General features: G+C 35.4%; 1 protein-coding gene across 1 annotated transcript; it reads left to right on the forward strand.

Moving 5' to 3' along the window:
- The first annotated feature begins 11,985 nt into the window (after positions 1 to 11,985).
- On the forward strand, positions 11,986 to 20,256 carry LOC140162092 (uncharacterized). Its single transcript, XM_072185378.1, has 3 exons — positions 11,986 to 12,276; positions 15,236 to 15,355; positions 19,844 to 20,256. The coding sequence occupies exons 1-3, from the start codon at positions 11,991 to 11,993 to the stop codon at positions 19,930 to 19,932; spliced, it is 495 nt and encodes a 164-aa protein (XP_072041479.1). The 5' UTR covers positions 11,986 to 11,990; the 3' UTR covers positions 19,933 to 20,256.
- Positions 20,257 to 20,725: the final 469 nt, after the last annotated feature.

Raw genomic sequence — 20,725 nt, forward strand, 5'->3', positions numbered from 1 at the left:
TACCGTCAGGTATGTCCCTATTTAATTTTGAGCCGAACAAGTGAGGTAAAGCAAAGAAAATTGGAATTTACTAATAGCACCAATGCATGTTACTCCGGCGATTGTAATACAGTACGATCCTCTGGCGCGTGTGTGTCCAGCACGCCGTGTACGTAGTACTGTGTTATGAAAAACACACACGACTAATATTTCCATCGTAATAATAAAACGACGGTTCCATCGGTTTATTCAAAATCACGGATTTTGACAAAACTACAGCACATAAAGTCTTGATTTTTGCAGAAAATCTGTATTTACTAAAGTATATTACAATCGTGTAAAACCTGAATTAAAATGTTTTTTAGGGGGTTCTTCTCAGCAAATGTTATTATGGCTTTAAGGGGGTACTACACCCCTGCCCAATTTTGTGCCTATTTTTGCATTTTTCACAAAAAAGATATGTATATTATAGGGGCAAGGACTACAACTACTGCACTGGAAATTTTAAATCAATAACTACTTACTTTGAGTTGCTGAATTTTCAGTACAGAAGTTGTAGTCCTTGCCCCTATAATATACATATCTTACTCGTCACTCGTCGTTTTGAGAAAAATGCAAAAATAGGCACACAATTGGCCAGGGGTGTAGTAGCCCCTTATTGGTACATGAACTGTTTCATTCTAGTTCGTTGTATATGTAAGAAAGTGCAGATTAATTTACTTTTCATTTCAAGTCTCTAGCATTGGTAGTTTTTGAGATATATTGTCTGCAAGCTTATAATGTGCGGAAACGGGTCATATGACCCATCAAATGCAATGTATTTTAAATTCAATTCTCTTTGATGTTACTATATAGGTCTATGTAATACCAACTTACCACAAAGCATAAAAAAAAACATTTTTTTTTTGCATTTTGTGAAGAAATTGGACAAAGTGGTATGCAAAATGAAGGGGCAAAGCTTCTCCTTTTATTGGTGGCATCGGTATCAATGTAGCCTACATGCTTTTAAAGGTAACAGCCAAAAGGTGGTACATCACTGATGTTTTAAATTAACTTCATTTTGTGAAAGCTTACTATCAACGGATTTCGTTAAAAATTTAGATATGTTACACATTAGGAAAATAATGTTGATATGTTAAATGGGAATAAGTGGTTCCTGGTTTCTTTTATGACTTCATGAACTTGGTGCTATACACCTATCAAAAAACGAACTGTTCAGGACATGGAGTGATGAACTTATTTATGCACTTCATAAATTTGCAACAAAAAAAGAAGAGGGGTACTGATGAAAATCATGGTATTATACCCCCTTAATAAATTGCAGTCTCAACGATATATTCCCCCTTTAATGTACAACACAGGTATCTACTGGATTAAATCGACGCATGCTTTACTTGTATATGCACTTTGTGTATGTTTGAGGGCTTTTTTTTATGAATGAGAAGGTATTAAAAACAATACAATAAAACACAAATACAACAATGTTGTTAATGGGTTCAAGCAATATTGGTCAGTTTGTAGAGCCTGGCCAAATGAAAATCAAAATGGGATTCTTGGATTTTTTGTTATAAGTCCAAAAGTCCAACTGGAATTGCAGAGCGTGCATAAGGTTAAATACCACTAATAGGCCTGGGCGATACATTGAAATACGACGAGTAACTATTTGTTTTCATGGCATTCGAAAAGACTGCATTAAAATCGCTGAAATTGATCAAGTTATATAGCCAAAAAAGTACTTATTAGAGTTTGATGCTTCAAAATGGTACATTTTCTCTCATTATATGACATTTTTGTTGTAATAGTACCAACATTCATACGCACGGCTTCGGTATTTAGTAAATATTCGCCCTATCATATTGTAACTTTCAGCTTCGAGGGCGCACTGTCATTTTAATGTGTTTACGGTTCAGTGCGTTAAAACAAGAAAAGTCTCAGGTCAACCTATATGTTGACTTTTTGATCATATAGTTTCACCTGATATTAGTGGCATTGAACTGTGAGAGTTCTGAATATGAGAAAATTCCACCCAAAATTAGGCATTTTCCCATTGAAACCCGTGTAATACATAATTAGTGGTATTTAACCTATAGCTACATTCTCAGTGCACATTGCGTTAGATTAATTCGATGCAGAGATTACAACAGTGATCATGTAACGATTAGTCCAAGTTTGACCGTGAACGGTACGATGCTGAATCCTCTTGTTTATTCATAGGCATTTAAACGATGCTTATGAAAAATGTATTAGCACTCACTATATTAACATCGTATTATCATAAATTGAGTAGTCCATTTAACACCATTCTTGTATAGAAATACATCTAGCGACAAATACCAATAAAATAAGCAGATTTTGGTCAATTTTCAACAGTAAATAATGGTATTTTTAAAACAGCCGAATATTTCTCTTTTCCCAAAAATCCACTCAGCAAATACAACTGCATGATTTGAATGATTTGGCAAAATCTTCACCTCCCTTGTGTTTAAATTTAGTGTCAATTTAATAATGCATACCGTATGTATTTAGTAATAGGTTTAGTCGGTAAAGGGGTGCTTTCACAAGCAGGAATATTATTTCTTCTTCTTCTTCTTCTTCTTCTTCAGTAGTACCAACTTCAGAATCCTGAATAATATCGTACTGCGGATGGGTGCACTACGCGCTAGTAGCTCAATCAAAGAGTAGTCAGCAAAACCAGGTGCAATTCAATATGTACAGTGATGTGCGATAAAAATAATTGGATGCTGGCTACTTGGTGAAGTCCCTTAATGCCAACTTGAAGGCATCAAGAGATCTGAAGTCTGCTGGATCCTTTTCTAGTTTATTCCAGTCTCGGCTTGAGCGTTGGGAGAAGGATGAGGCAAACTGTTGCGTGCTACAGTAAGGCAACCAGAACCTGGAGTTGTGACCCTGGTGCGTGATTTCGCTTCTTGGAGGTAGTCTTTCCAGTCGATGTCTACCAAGTTGAACCTGATGCGATATAACATATAACATTTCGTGGGGCATGAGGGGCAAAGTGAATTTCAGACGAGACAAAATCACCAAATGCTACCCAAAATTGCTGCAAAAGGGTAAACCCCTTGCCCCCCCTCCTCCGTAGCACCGCCACTTTTCGCAAGTGTTTATTCTTGAGACTCATTTACAACACAATACTCACCCTCTATGTATAAACATAAATGTAACTTTTAGTTGGTATAGGTTATACAGCATCACAAAATGTAATGTTTCAGAAAGCTTAGAGGAGGGTCTTATTTGCAGCCGCCCATCCTTATGAAAAAGGAGACAGCGGCAAAAAAATCGACTTAGAAATGGATTTTAAGGTCTGTGGAATGAGCAGATTTCTAGCCACAAGATGACATTGCGTGTTATAAACATCAATTTATTCGAACATACGAATGTCACGTAATATATTTTGCACGTGCTGATAGGAAAAATCTGCTCGAACATAAATAATTATTGTATTATTTATTGTACACAACTTTATTATTGTAATTATTGTATTAGGTATGTTTGATAATTACTGTGTATAGCTATAGTATGGCAAGGGCATGGCCGTGGTGGCATAATAGGAACACTGAAACAGCTTGCCATATAAACGCATACCAATATTATTTAATATAAGGGTCAATTAAGTCCATTAGTACCAAATAATAATAACGGTATATGACGTATATAAAAGAAAATTAGGGGGGTGCCACAACCCTTCGTAGTCCGTGTTTCAAAATATGGTTCAGTAGATCTAGGGTTAATAACTATGTCAATGCATTCTTTATTCCATGGGGATGATAATGCATATTAACTGAATTTAGAGGACAAAATTGTAATTTATAAAGACTAATCCCTAAAGTTATATTTTTCCGAACTGGTTTATTATAATTATATGCCCAAATATAGCTAACAAACTTCACCCATAAATCATTGGGTATAAATTTTCATCTGATTTAATCTTAAGTGTTTTAAAGGCAGTTTTTGCGGTTATTTTTTATTTAATTTGGGCACGTTTTCTTTACAACAATTCTTAAAAAAACAACAATCAAAACATTAAATTATTGTTAAAATTACACTTTCATTCCCGTTCCTGAAATGAAGACCTGTTGACGTTTTCAAAATACTGTAGTTAAAGAAATAATATTTGGTATTGTTTATTAGCAAGGTTTTGGCATAAGAGTTTACTCTTGTCTTGATGAATATTGATTATATATTATATCACTATGACGTAATAACTTGATGGCGCCATCGGAATCCTTGTACACCACCAGAAGTTTGATTTTGTAAAGTGTGTGGTTCATGTTCCGTTTTTCATGTTCTGTTAGGCACCAGAACCAAATTTGTTCGATCTTTGGACCGACCGTCGATGCTGCTTCAGTGATTGCTATTATTAATGAACGAACAACTAATTAATAAGAATTAGTCCTAAATTGATATTGGTCAATATCAATACAGGCAAAGATTAACTGAATTGAAATTGTTGAATAATAAGGATCGATCAAGCATCGATGGTCGATCAAAAGATCAAATTAATTTGTTTCTATTGCCTTAGGACCTACCATCAAAGCAATATGTTTCCAAATTGTGCGTTGCATTTTCCAGCGGCTTTGGTATGAGAAGGAAAAACGTGTACGTGTATAACAAGCCACATAGGATAATAGTACACAATTCGTCGTCCGTATTCCATAGTGGCGTATAGTGGAGTCAATGATATATCATTTTAAAGCTTATTATATATATTTTCTAAACAAGAAATAAAACACAATTGACCGAATGCGAACTTTACGGCTCATTCGTGGAGTACGGTCACATATGTATTGCCCACTTTTTGAAAGACAATTGGCTTGATCTATTTTTTTAAATAATTTTGCTTCCAACTTTTTATTGATGTTTTTTTTTAATTAGCATTAATGTTTTCTAAATGACGGTTCGGGTCATTACGTCATACGTCATCCTACGAATGTCGAATCACGTCAGTCCTGCAAGGTTGCATGTAACAGCTGCCAAATATATATGTTTATTATATTAGGATTGATAGAATCTAAACATGTTTTAGAACTATAAACAAACGAACTTACATTTAATTAAGTATAAGTGGATTCTATTGATTTTGACCAACATTTAAGGACTGCATTTCCAGATGACATGGACTATGTATTGATGCAGCAACATTCTGTCTCCCAAGTTGAAATTGTCAATTATTAGCAGATAGCTCTGTTCACTATGTCAAGCACATCCTTATATCCTTATACACTACAACAATCACGGTGCTATATTAACCATATTCCCAGCAAACACACAAATGTCATATTTTGGGTTTTGGTTTTGGTAAAAACGTTTTATTAACATTAAAATGTCGGGTTATATTAAGGTCATGGAAACGTTTTAAAACGTTTTGTATGAAAACACTCTACAACAACATTTAAAAAATGTTGTCGAAATGTTATTGTAAAATATTTCTTGCAAACATTTTTTGCCAAATATTTTCATTATGTTAGAATATTTGCAGTAAGTTATGAAACTTTTTTTTAATGTTATAAACTGTTTATGCCCTTTATACACCCTTTATATAATCCGATATTTAGACATTTTCTGGCAACCTTTTCGAACCTTTTACGAATAATGTCGAAAACGTTTTGTGTTAGCTGGGTTATATAACACCACCATGTGTCACTGCAGAAAAGTGTGTTAAAAACACTACATTTTGCTGGACTGTTTAAAGTTCTTTATAATCTGACAATGCATGCTGTTAAAATATTACAATAGTTCCATGGTTACACCCAGGCCCGTACGCAGGGGTGGGGTGGAATTTAGGGGGGGGCTGCGGTGTTTCAGAATTTGCTAGCGTACACTACAAATTTTCCCGAACACATGACGCTTCTCAGACGCGTCCGAGGTGTTCATAATTGTCTCTTTAGAACACTAGTGTATTTGAAAATATGATAAGCCTTGCACATTAGTGTTCTTTTAGTATAATGTAGAGCACACAGTATTGATCAGACGTGTCACAAGTGTTCTGAATGATTATATTGAATACTGGTGTTTAAAAATGGAACACATGTAGTAGGCCTAATGATACCGATGTGGATGAGCAGATAGAGGCGTTGGAGAGCTGCGACGTGTCAGCGAGAAATACACGGTGCTCCTTTGAAGGAGGGATATAAGTAACAACAACAACAATGGCGATGCAACGTGAAAACGCTATTCCAAACTGTCTTTTTCAAGACAAATGGGATGATAGTGAGAGTAAATTCGAAGGGTTTAGGAAGAATGAAATTCAGGGCAACTTTGGGAGCGACTCGGAGCCCGTATATCTGTTGACAGCGATGAGCAAGCATCGGAGAGACACAAGAGGGCGAATTGGCCGAGCGATTAAGGCGTTGCGCTGTCGGCCGGGAGATACGATCGGCGAGGGTTCGAGCCTTGGGCTTGCCTTAGGTGAAAACTCTCTGATTTCATCGGAATTCTTCGGAACACCGCTATTATCTTGTTTATACTACCATGCATTTGTTTATTGTCGAGTAATGAGATTTTGAAAATGTATAAATAAAGGTTGAACACCAGCATTCTGAAAATCAATGTTTGAACACGTGTCATGTGTTAAAAACTGTTACATTTGTTTCATATGTGTCCGAGGTGTTCATAATTTTGAACACCAGAGTTTAAAGGATTAGAACATGTTACACTAATGTTCTGAGGTAATAACACCTGTGTTCTCTACATTAACACTAGTGTTCTCTAAATAACTTGAACACGTGTCATGTGTTAAAAAACCGTTACATTAATGAACGCGTTCCATGTGTTCTGGCCAATTTACAGTGTAACGAGCAAAAAAAACCCAGTTTTTTACGCTTTTTTGGGAAGAAATTCCACTTTTCACAAAATCGCCTCCCCCCTTGGAAAAAAGTCCACCTTTTCAAAATCAGTAATCCCAAAATGAAATCCTGCTGGGGGCTTTGTTATACCAAATATTGGTAACGCCAAAATCTGGTTGATTTAAACTGTCGTTTTTAACAATTCAAACTAAAACGATGGTGATTTACTCACGTTTTAGTAACGTTTCACCACTACACTACCTAGTGTTTCATCACATCGGACTGCTTCCTTTTATAGGAAACAAGATGCACCTTAGAGAACGTGATGAGTTGGTCAAAGATGTTGTCCCCTTACATCAAAAGCTGGGTGTTGTTAGAATGCTGCTAGCCAGGAGTGAAGCGTTAGTAACCGAGGAAGTGGACAGACAAAAAGAGGAAGGTAACATTCGCGAAGTGTTGACCAGGTCGGTTACACGGATTGGCCAATCAAGAAAGTCAAAAAAGACAGATCCACTCCTAAGAAAAAACATTTTTCTCAAAACGAAAAGATAACAGTGAAAAACCGAAGGCGTGGTTGTGGGCCGCTATATAGAGGGCGTATCCGAGCGAGTCTCCCGTGTGTTTAAAAAACACGTGTTTCCCACAACCATGAAGCCACAACGTACCATCCGCACTATGCTCGTTCATCCGAAGGATAAACTTCTCCCTCAACAAAAAGCCGAAGCCATTTATGAGATCCCCTGCGGTGACTGCCCCTAGTTCATACATTAGTGAAACGGGCCGCCTCTTTGGTATCCGACTCAAAGAGCATCAGAAAGAGGTGGATTTACCCGAGCAAATTGCAAATCTTCTGTCTCGGAAATTCACAAATATGCCATCATTGATCACGGGGCCTCCACAAATCACTCCATCAATTGATCGTGAAGCCACCAAGTTCACCAGGTGGCTGAAAGAAGCCCTTGGATCAGCTGAAAAGGCCATACAACTCTAAACAAGGACGAGGGGGTTTACGCACTCAACAACAAAAACTCATCACGCCCTCTACACTTCATCTTGTTGCCTATAAAAGGAAGCAGTCAGATGTGATGAGTTGCCAGTCTGATGAAACCACAAGTGTAGTCGTGAAACGTCACTAAATCGTGAGTAAATCACCATCGTTTTTCGTTGGAATTGTTCATAATGAACAAAATTCATCAACCAAAATCGGGTGTTATAATTAACACAACATCCATTGGCGTGGTCCACTGAGAACACTGGGAAAGTGTCAAATGAACACCAGCAGAGTCAAATTAACGCCAAACAGAGTTAAAATTGGAAAGTGATCCTGGGAAAGTGTTAAATTAACACCAAACCAGAGTCAAATTAGCAGTTAACACCCAGCAGTGTAAACCTTGACAATCTTAAATTAACACCATATCCAGCAAAATAACACTTCGCAGTGTCGAAGACTCTGTAAATCAGCACCCGTGAGTGTGGACCTCCCTTCTCGGTGTTGAAATTAACACCCTTGGTGAGTTTTTTCAGTGTGTATCCTTAATTTATTTCAGACACGTAGCAAGGGGCGGGTTGCGACCTCCTTCCCACTTTTTAAAATAGCACCAAAAATCCATTTTAGTGGGAAACTATTCCACATTTTGGATGTAAGCGATTTGTTTTTGGAGGGGGATGGGACAGCCCAGGTCCGGTTTATATTTTCCAAAATCCCTACGCGGCGTCGGACGTCCGCGCCTTATTACTTTAGACTAATTAGGAACTCTTTTCCCATGTGCGTTTGTACATCCCAATGCAGAATTACTGTGAAGAATTAAGAGGCAGACAATAGTATAAATGAAACGGGAAAGATCCAAGCAAAATGAAACAAAAGACCGATGGAAAGTAAAAAGCAGCATCGACAAATTAGACAATTACAGAACGGTATTTGAATTCTGCAGTTTTATTTTGCGGGTAGTCTGTGAAAAATTAATTTCCCATGGTAACACAGCAAAATACGGAATCGTGATGTAGACAATATACTATATGACAATGCAAACTACCAAACCGAATCATGGTGTGTAAATAACTGTATTTGATACAATTTCTTGGTATGAAGGAAGACTTATTTAGTGACTAACTGTAAGACGGTCCTATACGCTATACCAGATCATTAACACGTTTATCGCAAGATCGATTGCAATAAAGATAGGAGGAATATCTCATTTCTTAATCCCGTCGAGGAAAAGAGTTATAATGACAATGCGTGCGCAAAATACAATGCGAAATGCATTGAAATTAGTAGAGAAATACGATTTTATATTTTCTTCAGATTACAGACTTTCAATTACAGTAATGAAAGCACCAAATACCGACATGCCTGAATAGTATACGTGTCAAAGATGTAAACAACTTCTATTATTCCTCAAATGCGTTTCCCAATAGGTAGCCTAGTATAAAAGTTTCTTCAGAACCTATTCGCTCTATTCTGACCTATCTTTGATATACATTATATTGATTATATTTTGTTGTCCACTAAAATACTAATTGCTATACAACAAAACTTAAACTATAGAGGGGTCTGATTCTTACATCTGAAAAATTTGTGCCTGAATGAAGGCAATAATTAAGTTATAAATTAGGTAAAATTAATTAAAAATCCACCTTAAATTGCTGGCTTCTACAAATTTGTGAGGAGATTCACTAATAATATAATGTTTTGTTTAGGACTTGTTGAATAATGGGGGTTTCTACCGTATTTCCTTTAAATGCCGTGGCAATGAAAACTACTTTTTAAAATATGTGTTGGTGATTTCGGATCAATTTTTTGGCGGGTGCGGCGTGCCGCACCCGCCCTATATTTGTCTGAATATTGACCTACTTTTTCACATGCCGCAATGTTGAGAAAATATTTGTGCCGGTTATATCCCAAACACCCACAGAGGTGATAGTTTACAGCGAGTTTTGTAATTATTACTTGCTTTTGATATGTAAGTAATACGATAAAAGTCGTCATAGGCAGTAATGTGTTTGTATTAAAAGAAATAACAAAAATAATTATTTATGTAATAGATATACTATTTGGAATTTGCAGCAAGATTTGCAGATGTTTTTATTTGAACAGTACCAGTTCACCAGTTTTGCTAATCTTTGGGCTAAATTAATAGCATCATGAAGGTCATAATATATAGCATTTTATACTGACAGCTTCGATATGTACTTTACAGCTTATATGTGCATTATGTTCAGTGTGTACATAGGCTATTTACTTTTCAAATCTTGTGACAAATTGTGCTTGCTGATGCTTGTATAAGGTATTATAGACAAATTATTAGAATGCATGTGCACCAGTAGAAATGGCCCAGGTTGAATAAAATAAATAAACATATGAATGAATATTTTATTCCCTGGATTATTTTTGTTGTGAAAAAATAATGATATAGTTTGACGCTTTGAAATACAGTTACGGTATGTTAATCATAATAAAGTTACAAAGTTAAAAAATGATATCGAAATATTGTAAAATCAAACTTTTCCCCTCATAAGTTGTATCAAAACAACATATTGAGGAAATTGATATGACAGATGTTTAAACTTTGATATGGAAAGATACCCCAGCCCTGTTGTCTCACCAGAGAAGATGAGCAGAAGTCTTTCTATCTGATGATAAAAAAAAATCTAGGTATGATTACGAAAATGTTTTAAATAACTATATATTATCTACAAAAGTTTTATAACAATGTTTTATATAGAATGTTAACATAAAACGTCTTCTGTGAAGGGTTATTATAAAAACAGGGAAAATCTGTTCCAACTGACCAGCAGAGAACCAAAGGATAAGCAATAGATCAAATTAAAATCAGGAAAATATGGCACAACCTCCAATGGGGGAATAACAAACGTATAAACGTGTTAAGTTAAAAACTCTTTTAACTTTGTTTATACGTTTTGTGTTATTCCTACATTGGAAATCGATGTTGTGTCATATTTTCCCTGTTTTTAATTGTGAAGACTTACTCATTCTTTCATTTCTCTTGACTGTTTTTTCCTTTTTATTAGGGGTTGGTCATACTTTTAATGGGAAGGGGGGCTCCAGAGCATTTTTATTAGTGTCGTAATGGGATAGTGTTATCAGCACATATCAATGTCTCAAAATAGCTTTGATGGCGGCCGACCTTCATCTTACACGTTTGCAGAAATTAGAAAATATTGCACATAAGTATTTATTTATTTTTAACATTAATAGTTCCAGGAACTGTTTTCGTAAGTTTGATCAGTCGATATATTTTTATTTTGTTTTTATCAAAAAGCTGATAATTAAGTCCACGGAATTAGATAGATAACGACCCTGGCCTTGTGAACAGCTGTAGAGGGGAAATACAATTATGTAATTATCATCTATTGTCAAATCAGGTTGACACTGTATATTATTAGATATAATTATTACAAATATGATATTCAGAATTAAAACTTCTACACATATTGACCAAAAAAGTGCTACGAGGATAATAGTTTGTTATTGCAGTATTGGATGTTTGTGAATTCTGTAACGGCATGCGTATGGATTGATACGTGTACTATTATACATGTATGCCTAGTCTTTGTACCAAATATACATATTAAACATGGACATATTATTGTACGTTTTCGCTGTTATTTTGAGTACGCTACTCAACGTAGAAGGTAAGTAGTTCATCAAGATGTGATATGATCAAGCAAAATCAGTCCTAGTTTGCAGATATAGAGGAAAATATGTCAATATTTCGTATCTCTTTTTTGTGAAAAATAAAATTATGATTGAAATATGGGATTTTCAAGCTAATAAATGTTTAATATTAGAACTATAAAAATGTGGAATTTGATTTTAGTCAGTATCAAACAGATTTTGCTTTATCACATCATAAATCTAGGTTTTAGTTTATTTATGAAATTAGTTATTTTATCCTTGCATTATTTATTATTAACGGTGCATAATATAATGGTCTTTATCGTTAAGCTAATTTGGTCCATGATCGGGGTGAATTTGGGTGAAAAAACAGGCAGCACTGGAGATGCACCGGGAATAGTTTTCGGGAGCTTCTTCCCCCCTTTTTTTCTTGTTTTCTTTTCATTTTTATTATTTTTCCTTTTTCTAGGTAGTGGCCATTTTCTCTGTCATTTTTGTCAGGAGGAGACACTCTGAACGTGTGTAACTTTTTGGGTTATTTTTTGTTTCTTTTGATGACGACAGGTTTTGCTTTGATGAAGCGATCATGCAGTTCGTGTAAATGCTTCCAACAGTATTGTGGAGAGGGCGAAACCTGCATTGATCTTAGAGAGCACAAGTTCTCAGAAGGAGCACATTGTGTTCCCAACGAAATAGCTGCACGAGTTTATAAGCATCTGTACGGAAACAACAATGTCTACAATAACAATAATGATGTTACCGATAACAATAATGAACAAGTTAACGTTCAACCTGTTAATCAGGCTCAATCTCGAATTGCAGCATCTGGAGTGAACGCCGCTAAAGAATCAGGACAATCAGGTAAAGTAGTTCTAAATGAAGGCAACACTATAATAAACATCATTTATAGGATATAACCAATTTTCATGCCTAATGGTGTGTAAATCGCCACCAGTAACTTAAATTTTAATCAATTCACAAACTCCATACTATTATTTTCAGACCTCATGATTAAACATCACAAGATCTTAAAACGATCTACTCATTTTTGAATACTTGTGAACAAACACAGATTTCCCTTGAAAATTACAAGAAATTCATCAAATTTGATAAGTGAATAGATTCTTGTCAAAAATTACCCAAATTTGAGTAGTCCTACTTGTCAGAGGGAGACTTAATAGAATATTGTCAAAATGAAATAAGTAATCTTGACAAATAATAATTTGGAGATCTTGTGAATTTGAATAGCTACTTGTTATGATTAAACGGATGATTAATTGTGATAAGAGTATCGTTTCAAAGTGCTATTAAACTCAATCAAAATGAACAGTATATCTCATCATAACGAATAGTCACGTGATCAAAAGTAAATGAGTTGAAATCCACTATACATGACCTTAACCTCTCTCACAGGGAGTGTAAATCTCATATGGAGTCACCCATTCTGGTAACCCTATTTGAAATCCACAGTCCCTATGTGGGAGATTAAAGGACATACCTGCCATGGGAAGTATGGAATTTAAATGGAATAACCCAATTGACGTATATATGCAAGTATCACAAGTATCATATCAAGGATTCTCGAGTACTAAATATACTATAGGATAAGCCACTCGTTTGCGCAAATGAAGTCAGTCACACACTCAATGCGCTATTATGCATGTGATGGCACGCGCTGTGTAGGAGTGTATCACCTGTGGAAGAGATGATGCATGTTTACGATATCGTTTCAAAAAAATTAAATTGCAAAAACCAAGTAGCTGAGAAGTTAGCTCAATATGCTAGGAAAATATTCTCTGCGATGACCCCATGACGAGACTGGCTAAATAAGCTGTATTTTTGCTGGAAAGGGTCCGAATAATTGGCAGTCAATGTGCGCCATCTTGGAAATATTTAGGGTACCAAACTACCAAAACTGTCAATCAATTACTACGGTACCAAACTCGGTACCAAACTCCCTACCAACCGTCACTCAAACTGTCGATGTGTTAATCAAACTGCCGTAAAGTGACTTCACTTTTTATACAGGGATTGAATACGAGTGTCACGGCCCTGATCATATCAACAGTAAGGCGACGAAAAAACCCTGTTCTACGGGCGGACGGATCGTTCAAGAAGGGTCGGTCGGTCGGCTTTTTTTTTTAATGACCCAAAAAGTCACCAAAATTTGTAAATAATTTGCAATTTGAGAAAATTAAAAAAAAAAAATCCCGAATTTTCCAAAATTTGTCCAATTTGTTTAAAATCTGGGTCGGTCGGGACCGTAGAACATAGTTTTCTTTTTTTTCGTTGCCTACCGTGCAGGTGTTTTGGTTTCTCAATATCAAAAATTGACTTCTCTCCATAAGTTTATTTACATTCATGTGTATAATGTATAAGTAAAATGTATTTTCACCTCCCGTATTCCCTTTTTTTTTATAAACATATGTAAAAAGTATCACTAACAGTTTTAGAGTGCTCGATACCCAGATGGGTAGAGCTGTAATACAAATTGATATGGTTTACACACCGAGTGCCACAACACTGTGTTTCATGCCCTGCAATCTTCAGGTGACTGAGCACAAGTTTAAAACTACTTCTTTTTAACACGGCATGCCTACATTTACTTATTAACTCACTTCTTCTATGTAACAGATCCTTTCCTTTGATACGTTTTTCACACAAACTTGTAAACTTCTGCTCCAAACACAAATTGCAAATCCCTGACTTTCTCTTGAAGGTATTTGATTTCTTAACAATTTCCGAATTGATTGCATAATCTACCTCATTCTCTTTCAATTTCCATACATAGGGGGCCTACTTAGACAATTCAGTTTCTTTTCTGTATTTATCTGATCTGAATGACTTTGAGTGATTGTTATACCTTTCTTTAAAAGTATTACCTGTAAGGCCTATATACTCTTTTGTTACATTTTGAGATTTCACAGTAGCCTTGTAAACAACTGATTTACTCAAGCATTTCCCTTTTAAGGGTAGACGAGGCATTGTTGGTCGAAGCAACCTAAAAATCGATTTTCCATTATCTCGATCAATATATTATTGAAAATTAACACCTTGATGTTTTGCAAAAGTCCATTCTACAAATCGTATGCTTTGAAAAATTGCTTAATTTATTGTTGTTAATGAGCTATGTACGTTTTACAAAAGTGTTGCTGTTTCAGCCCTCTTTACAACGTAACTCAAGAACCGCAGCACCAATAAAAGTATATCTGTGATATTTTAATTCTTCTACACACTCGCTATGAATTGAGCAATGCAGTTTTTGCCCGAGCTCACTACCATTCGTAAGATGCTGTGAACTACCAAATCACAACAGTTTAAAATAATTAATAACTGTCCTTTTTCCTGCAGTTACACATTTTCTTAGATGTTTTGCTTTCATTGCTTTTGTTAATGCGCGCATTATGGGATGCTATAACGCTGCGCATGTTTGGCATGCAACAGTAGCTGACCATCATACTATTACTGTTGAAGATTTTGTTCAACTTTGTACCTTTGGGGAAATGCTTTTTGATCAGTTTTATAAAGGCTCCCCCCTACATTGGTTTTCACATTCATACTATATGGTGGATTGAACCATATCACTTTTCTCTTTCTGTTTCTTTTGTTATTATTGCTTCTTTGTGTTGTTTCCTTTTGCTGAACTTGATTGCTTCTTTATATCCGCAAGATTTCAGAGCGTTGTTGTATTTGTCAGCTGCTGCATTGAATATCTCCTCATTTGAAGACAAGTTGGAAACTCTTTTTCCAATGGCTGCCGGTATGTTCTTGGTTATTACAGTAGGGTAATATTATATTATAATTATATATTCTTGTTCAGATACTAAATACAAGTGCTCCGTGATCGGCTCCAGCAAATGCAGCAACAAAGGCTATTGTCAAAATGATGGTACGTGCAAGTGTACATGGCATTACACAGGATCCCAGTGCGATATAAAACGTAAGTGATTTCCACATTAATTTATTTGAAATGTGTAAACCAAGGCAGATTCAAAAGGGACTCGAACCTAATTGCGCATTGGCGTATTTGTTACGCATTTACGCATTTAAGTGCTAATTAGGTAATTATACTTATAAGTTCCCCCTAATACTTGTTAGAATAAGTCAAAAAATATATTAAGAAATGTAAAAATGTAAAAAATATATGTATAGCCCTATTTGTTTTACACATGTGGACCAATTTATAGCGTCACACGTCATTGCGTTCATTCACGATGATTAATTGTGAAAGAAAAGAGGCCGTTTTAAAAGTTGCACCTGATTCCATAGCAATCAGGTTTTCTTTAAGAAACACCTGAATAGACCTGGCCTACTGTATTGTTTGCGAGCTGACTCCTATGGACTCAGATGAAACATTTAACGCTGTTTAAAACGGTCTCTATTTTTTACATAATGAACCATTGCGACTGAACGCAATGACGTGTGAGGCTATAATTTGGTCCATATGTGTAAAACGGAAACGGATATCCATTCCTTTTTACACCTTTGCATTTTGTCAAATATTTTTCGATTTATCTTAAAAAGTATTTGGGGGGGACTTATAAGTTGTGGACCCTATAGCATGGGTCCTTAGAGACATGCCACCCAGCAAATACTAAATAAATTTCTCTGTTACCTTACGTTACATTTATAATACCCATGATTATACTCTTAAATCTAACAGTTATTTTGATGAAAATGTGATTTGTGGCTGTTTAGAAAGCGGATACAGATTTGGTACGTGGGAAATTAATTGATCTAGGGCGGACATTTTATAAATGAATTTAGAAGAGCAGCAATGACACCACTTGCATTACATTCCAGATGTTAAAAGTCTACATACTATGCAAAATTTGAGGAAAAATGGATAGGGCGTTTTTACTGGTCCTTACTAACTAGCCATATGGAGAGAGTGCCCGTTGAGGGCGCTATAACCCCCATTTTAGTAACAAAAATGTGATTTAAAAAAAATGACCCTTTGGTTCTAAAATTTTCAGAGTATGTAGTATGAACATGTACAAAATTTAAGCAAGACGTTGCCCTACCTGCTCTTCTCCGAAAAAATAAAAAGTCCTATACCTCAATGATAATGAAACCAAGGTGTTAAACGGTTAAAAACTTAAAGCAATAATGTGTGATTTCATAAAGAATAGATTCGTAAATGTTTGTTTTCACTGATCACATTATCCCCTTTTAATTTCGAGCCAAACAAATGAGGTATAACGAAGAAAATTGCGATTCATTCCAACGCCTACAATGCGTGTACTACGCTCGCCGATCGTATTACATGTAACTGCACGGAGCATCGCCCTCGACGTATGTACATACAAGCTGACATCCACGGTATACAGGGTGTCCCAGAAAAAAAATACCGGGCGAATGAATTTGGACGTAAGTCGAGAAATAGACATCAGAATCCAAAAATCTAAACGTCAGCGTGTAGCCCATCTTATTCTCTAATTTTACGCTAATTTTACTGGAATCGTGTGACTGATTGCGAGGAAATGAACAATTACATAGCGCATGTGTCAATTCACTTCATTCCAAGTTTGAAAGAAAGATCATTCAACACAATGCGCACTAGTGGTTAACTGTCAATGTGCTTCATATTTGGTTTGGTGAAATCATTTTCGTTGTTTTTAAACAATCTTTCAAAACATTTAATTAGGTTTTGTTCAAATTTGCAAACCTGCACGATTTTGAAAATGAAAGTTTGCATGTAAAATGATGCTCGGTACTTGTAAATATCTTTTATTGTTAATGTTGATATAAATGTTGCATACATAATTATTGCATAAAGAATTCTAGCTGTAAAAACTTCAACATTAATGTTGCATGGTATCAAAAATCACAAGTAAAGCTGTAAGCACTTGATTATTGCCATTGTTGGCTCAAATGTTCTCTGCAAAGTTAAATATAACATATTTGCACAACCTAAAGAATTAAAGTGGGACTGAAGCTTCCAATTCCAAAAATCAAATTTTTATTTTTAACAAACTGTTATTTATCTTCAGTTAAGCATGCATAACATAACACCGTCGAATTATAAAATAGATAATGTGGACTAAATTTAATGAGATACACAAACTTAAAGAAGTGGTAAGCGAATATAAAAAAGCGCCTGCTGATTAAACTTGGAATGAACTGCATTGATGCGTGCAATATGTAATCGTTAATTTCTTTGCAACCAGTCAACCGAATCAAATAAAATTTTCGTATGTGATGCACAATAAAATAGGCTATGCGCTACATTTTTTGATTCTGATGTCTATTTATCGACTTACGGTCAATTTTATTCACTCGGTAATTTTTTTCTGAGACACCCTGTATGCTAGAAAGTACTCGATCGTTGAACTCTGAATAAAACCGGGTCGACCCGGATTTAATACAAAAGGTAAATGCTACTGTTATTAAAGCACTTCAGACTTAGTCTTTTACGTGGCATTTTAGTATACCACGGGGCATTATAATTATGCAAAAAGTAGAAATTCGAGTAAAATTGAGGGCGTCGCTGTGAAGCAAATCACACATTATGGCTTTAAGCCAGAAGTTTAGGAAGCATCATATTTTAGCTTCGGACAAGCTCCATAAAAGGATTCGGCAAGTTTGACTTTGGACTCATGCACAACAAGCAAATCGACCTTAGACCTTTTTATGCCCCATACCCTATTAACCGTAGGTCGTATATAATGAGTGATTTTTATTAGTCATCCAGTAGTTTTAAATCGAATACTGGAACTTACTTTTTTGCAACTTTTCCTACGTTGCGTTTGGAACCACCAGATTTCATCAGATAACATTAATCGTTCATGATTTCTTCATAGACCCATGTGGTGAATAATTATGTGAACAAAACCTCACATGGAAGTGTTTTTCAAATGGGAACCTCTTGCTAGTACTTTAGCTTAGCTACTAAATAAGCATTTCAATTTGTATGTACGGATCAAATAATATTTTGTATTACTCCCGACGCCTGCTGATAGACGTGATGCTATCATTTCACGCCATCCATTTGTTAGTGGTTAATAGTCACAGGATATGTTGGCGCTATACCATAAGTCAGAGTGGAGGTACACAGCTCTCAAATAGGAATTGCGCAGTGATTACAAAATAATATATCGATGGTATCCATGCAACTATATGCTGTCGCTATCGATTTAATGTGACAAGTGTTAAAAAACAAATATCTGAAAACAAATGTATTTTGAAATGGCATTCATTATAAAAAGAGCAGTTGAACATAGCGACAGAGGATCACAATAGGCTATTCCAGTTAAATAGAGTAACCTAATATTTGTAATCCCACTTCAACTGGAAGAGCTTAATATAACATTTCGGAAGCTGCTATATATACAGACTTGACATTTAGTATGGAATATTTTTTCGAAAAAATATCAAGACTGGTCTGGAAGGGGTCTGCATGAACAGCTCGGGCTCAATATTAATTGTGTGTCGGGAGATGGTGTAAAATAATTGTTTGATAGAAAATGTGCTTTCCATGAGTTTACAGTATGGTTCTCATAATGTAGCAAATCTGCCTAAAATGGCGGGTTTAGGGAGGCTAAATTTGAGCTACGTGGGGGACACAATTTCGGACTTTATGCAACATTGTTCTGTTATTATTACATTTATAGGGGTTTGAGGTGATATTTCCTAAACTTTGTCAGCAATTGGCATTCATCACAGCTGAAACACTCTTGCAATGTACCAATTTTTTAACATGGGAGGGGCTTAAAGTGTGGCTTTTAAAAGTGGTACGTACTCTGAAAGTTTGAATGGCCTCCCTGAGGTCAAATGTTATAAACTTAAGGTACAAAACAACTGCGCGGATTCTTGGTTGTCCAATGAACTCACGCTGTTTCTTTGTGTACAGTAAGTTTATAACATTTGGCCCCAGGGGGCCATTCAAAATTTCTGAGTGCGTACCTCTTTTCAGTGGCATATTTTTAAAGCTCCTCCCACTTTCAAAACTGATAGATTACAAGTGCATTTCAGTTCTGACGAACACTTATTGGTATTTAGGTTCAGTAAATATCACCTCAAACCTCAATAAATTTGATAATATCAAAATAATGTTGCTCAAATTCAGAAATTTTAACCCCCACAAAAATCAAATTCAGTCTCCCTAAGTCCGCCATTTTAGGCTAATTCACTACATTATTAGAACCATAATTTTAACTAATGGAAAGCACATTGTCTGTCAAAATGTACTTCACACCATCTCCCGACACATCCCAATTAATATTTATCCCGTGCGGTTTATGCAGACCCCTTCTAGACCAGTCTTAGAATTTTGCCAAAAAAATATTCCATACTAAATGTCAAGTCTGTAGTAAACAGTTACATCCAGAATTATTACTATAAATATAACATAATCTGAATAATGTATGTTAACTTATTATGTTAAAAAATTAACTTTCTTTACGACTTGTGTTTTTTTTTTCCACAGTGACGAACCCCCTGCCGCCATGTGTGACCAATCCATGTAAAGCGGGTAAACGTTGCACCAATTACGACATTGGACGTGGGTGCTTTTAAGGCTCAAAAACACAATTCGTGAAACAGTTCTGTTCTTGGCATCTGCGTCGGCTATTAGTAACACTTTTATTTATAACACTTTTATCCAATGGCGTTGGCACTTAACCGAAAACACATAAAGTGTTTGTGATGGCAATTTATGTTTTTCGTAAAGCCCAATACTCAGAAAACCCAATACTCAAATAGTTCTGAGTAGCGGGTCTTCGGAGTAGCTGGATGAATGAAAATCTTCACAATCGAATTTTGTGCAAACTATACTTGTTGCTTCTTAGTCCATCTCTTTATTTCTCACAAACTTGTGATTCGAGATGCAGTTAAACATTGATAACGCCCTCTATTGTTATAATGATATAATGCATTCTGAATACGAGAAATGTCCTTCTGATATCAAATAATTTTGATTTTATTTGAAATTCGCAATATAATAAAAATTTTATTGCAAATTAATAAAAATTGATATTTTTGATATTTTAAAAGTAAACTGTATGAATCTAATAATAATAATGTATAATGTTGACCACCATTTGAAAATTCTAGGTATTTGGGGGGAAATGTAAAAATATCAATTTTAATAACTAAAATTTGTATTATATTACGAAATAAAAAAAAAATAAAAATTATTTGAAATCCCTAATTTGATCCCTAAATGGGTGTGGTTTAGCGTTCAAACGCAGAATTTCATTGGTTGTGGGGGTGGGGCGTCGTCTATATGACCGATAGAGGAGAGTGTCCCAGAATAATCTATAACATGCTTGAAATATTAAAATAAAAAACAAACAATGAAACGAAAATG

This window comes from Amphiura filiformis, chromosome 10 (assembly GCF_039555335.1).
Source record: "Amphiura filiformis chromosome 10, Afil_fr2py, whole genome shotgun sequence".
In the NCBI taxonomy this organism is placed as follows: Eukaryota; Metazoa; Echinodermata; class Ophiuroidea; order Amphilepidida; family Amphiuridae; genus Amphiura; species Amphiura filiformis.

Coding starts and splice junctions, on each gene's coding strand:
- LOC140162092 (XM_072185378.1), top strand. CDS start 11,991: ATGAAGCGATCATGCAGTTCGTGTAAATGCTTCCAACAGTATTGTGGA. Junction 12,277..15,235: donor TAAAGAATCAGGACAATCAG/GTAAAGTAGTTC, acceptor ATTCTTGTTCAG/ATACTAAATACAAGTGCTCC. Junction 15,356..19,843: donor ATCCCAGTGCGATATAAAAC/GTAAGTGATTTC, acceptor TTTTTTCCACAG/TGACGAACCCCCTGCCGCCA.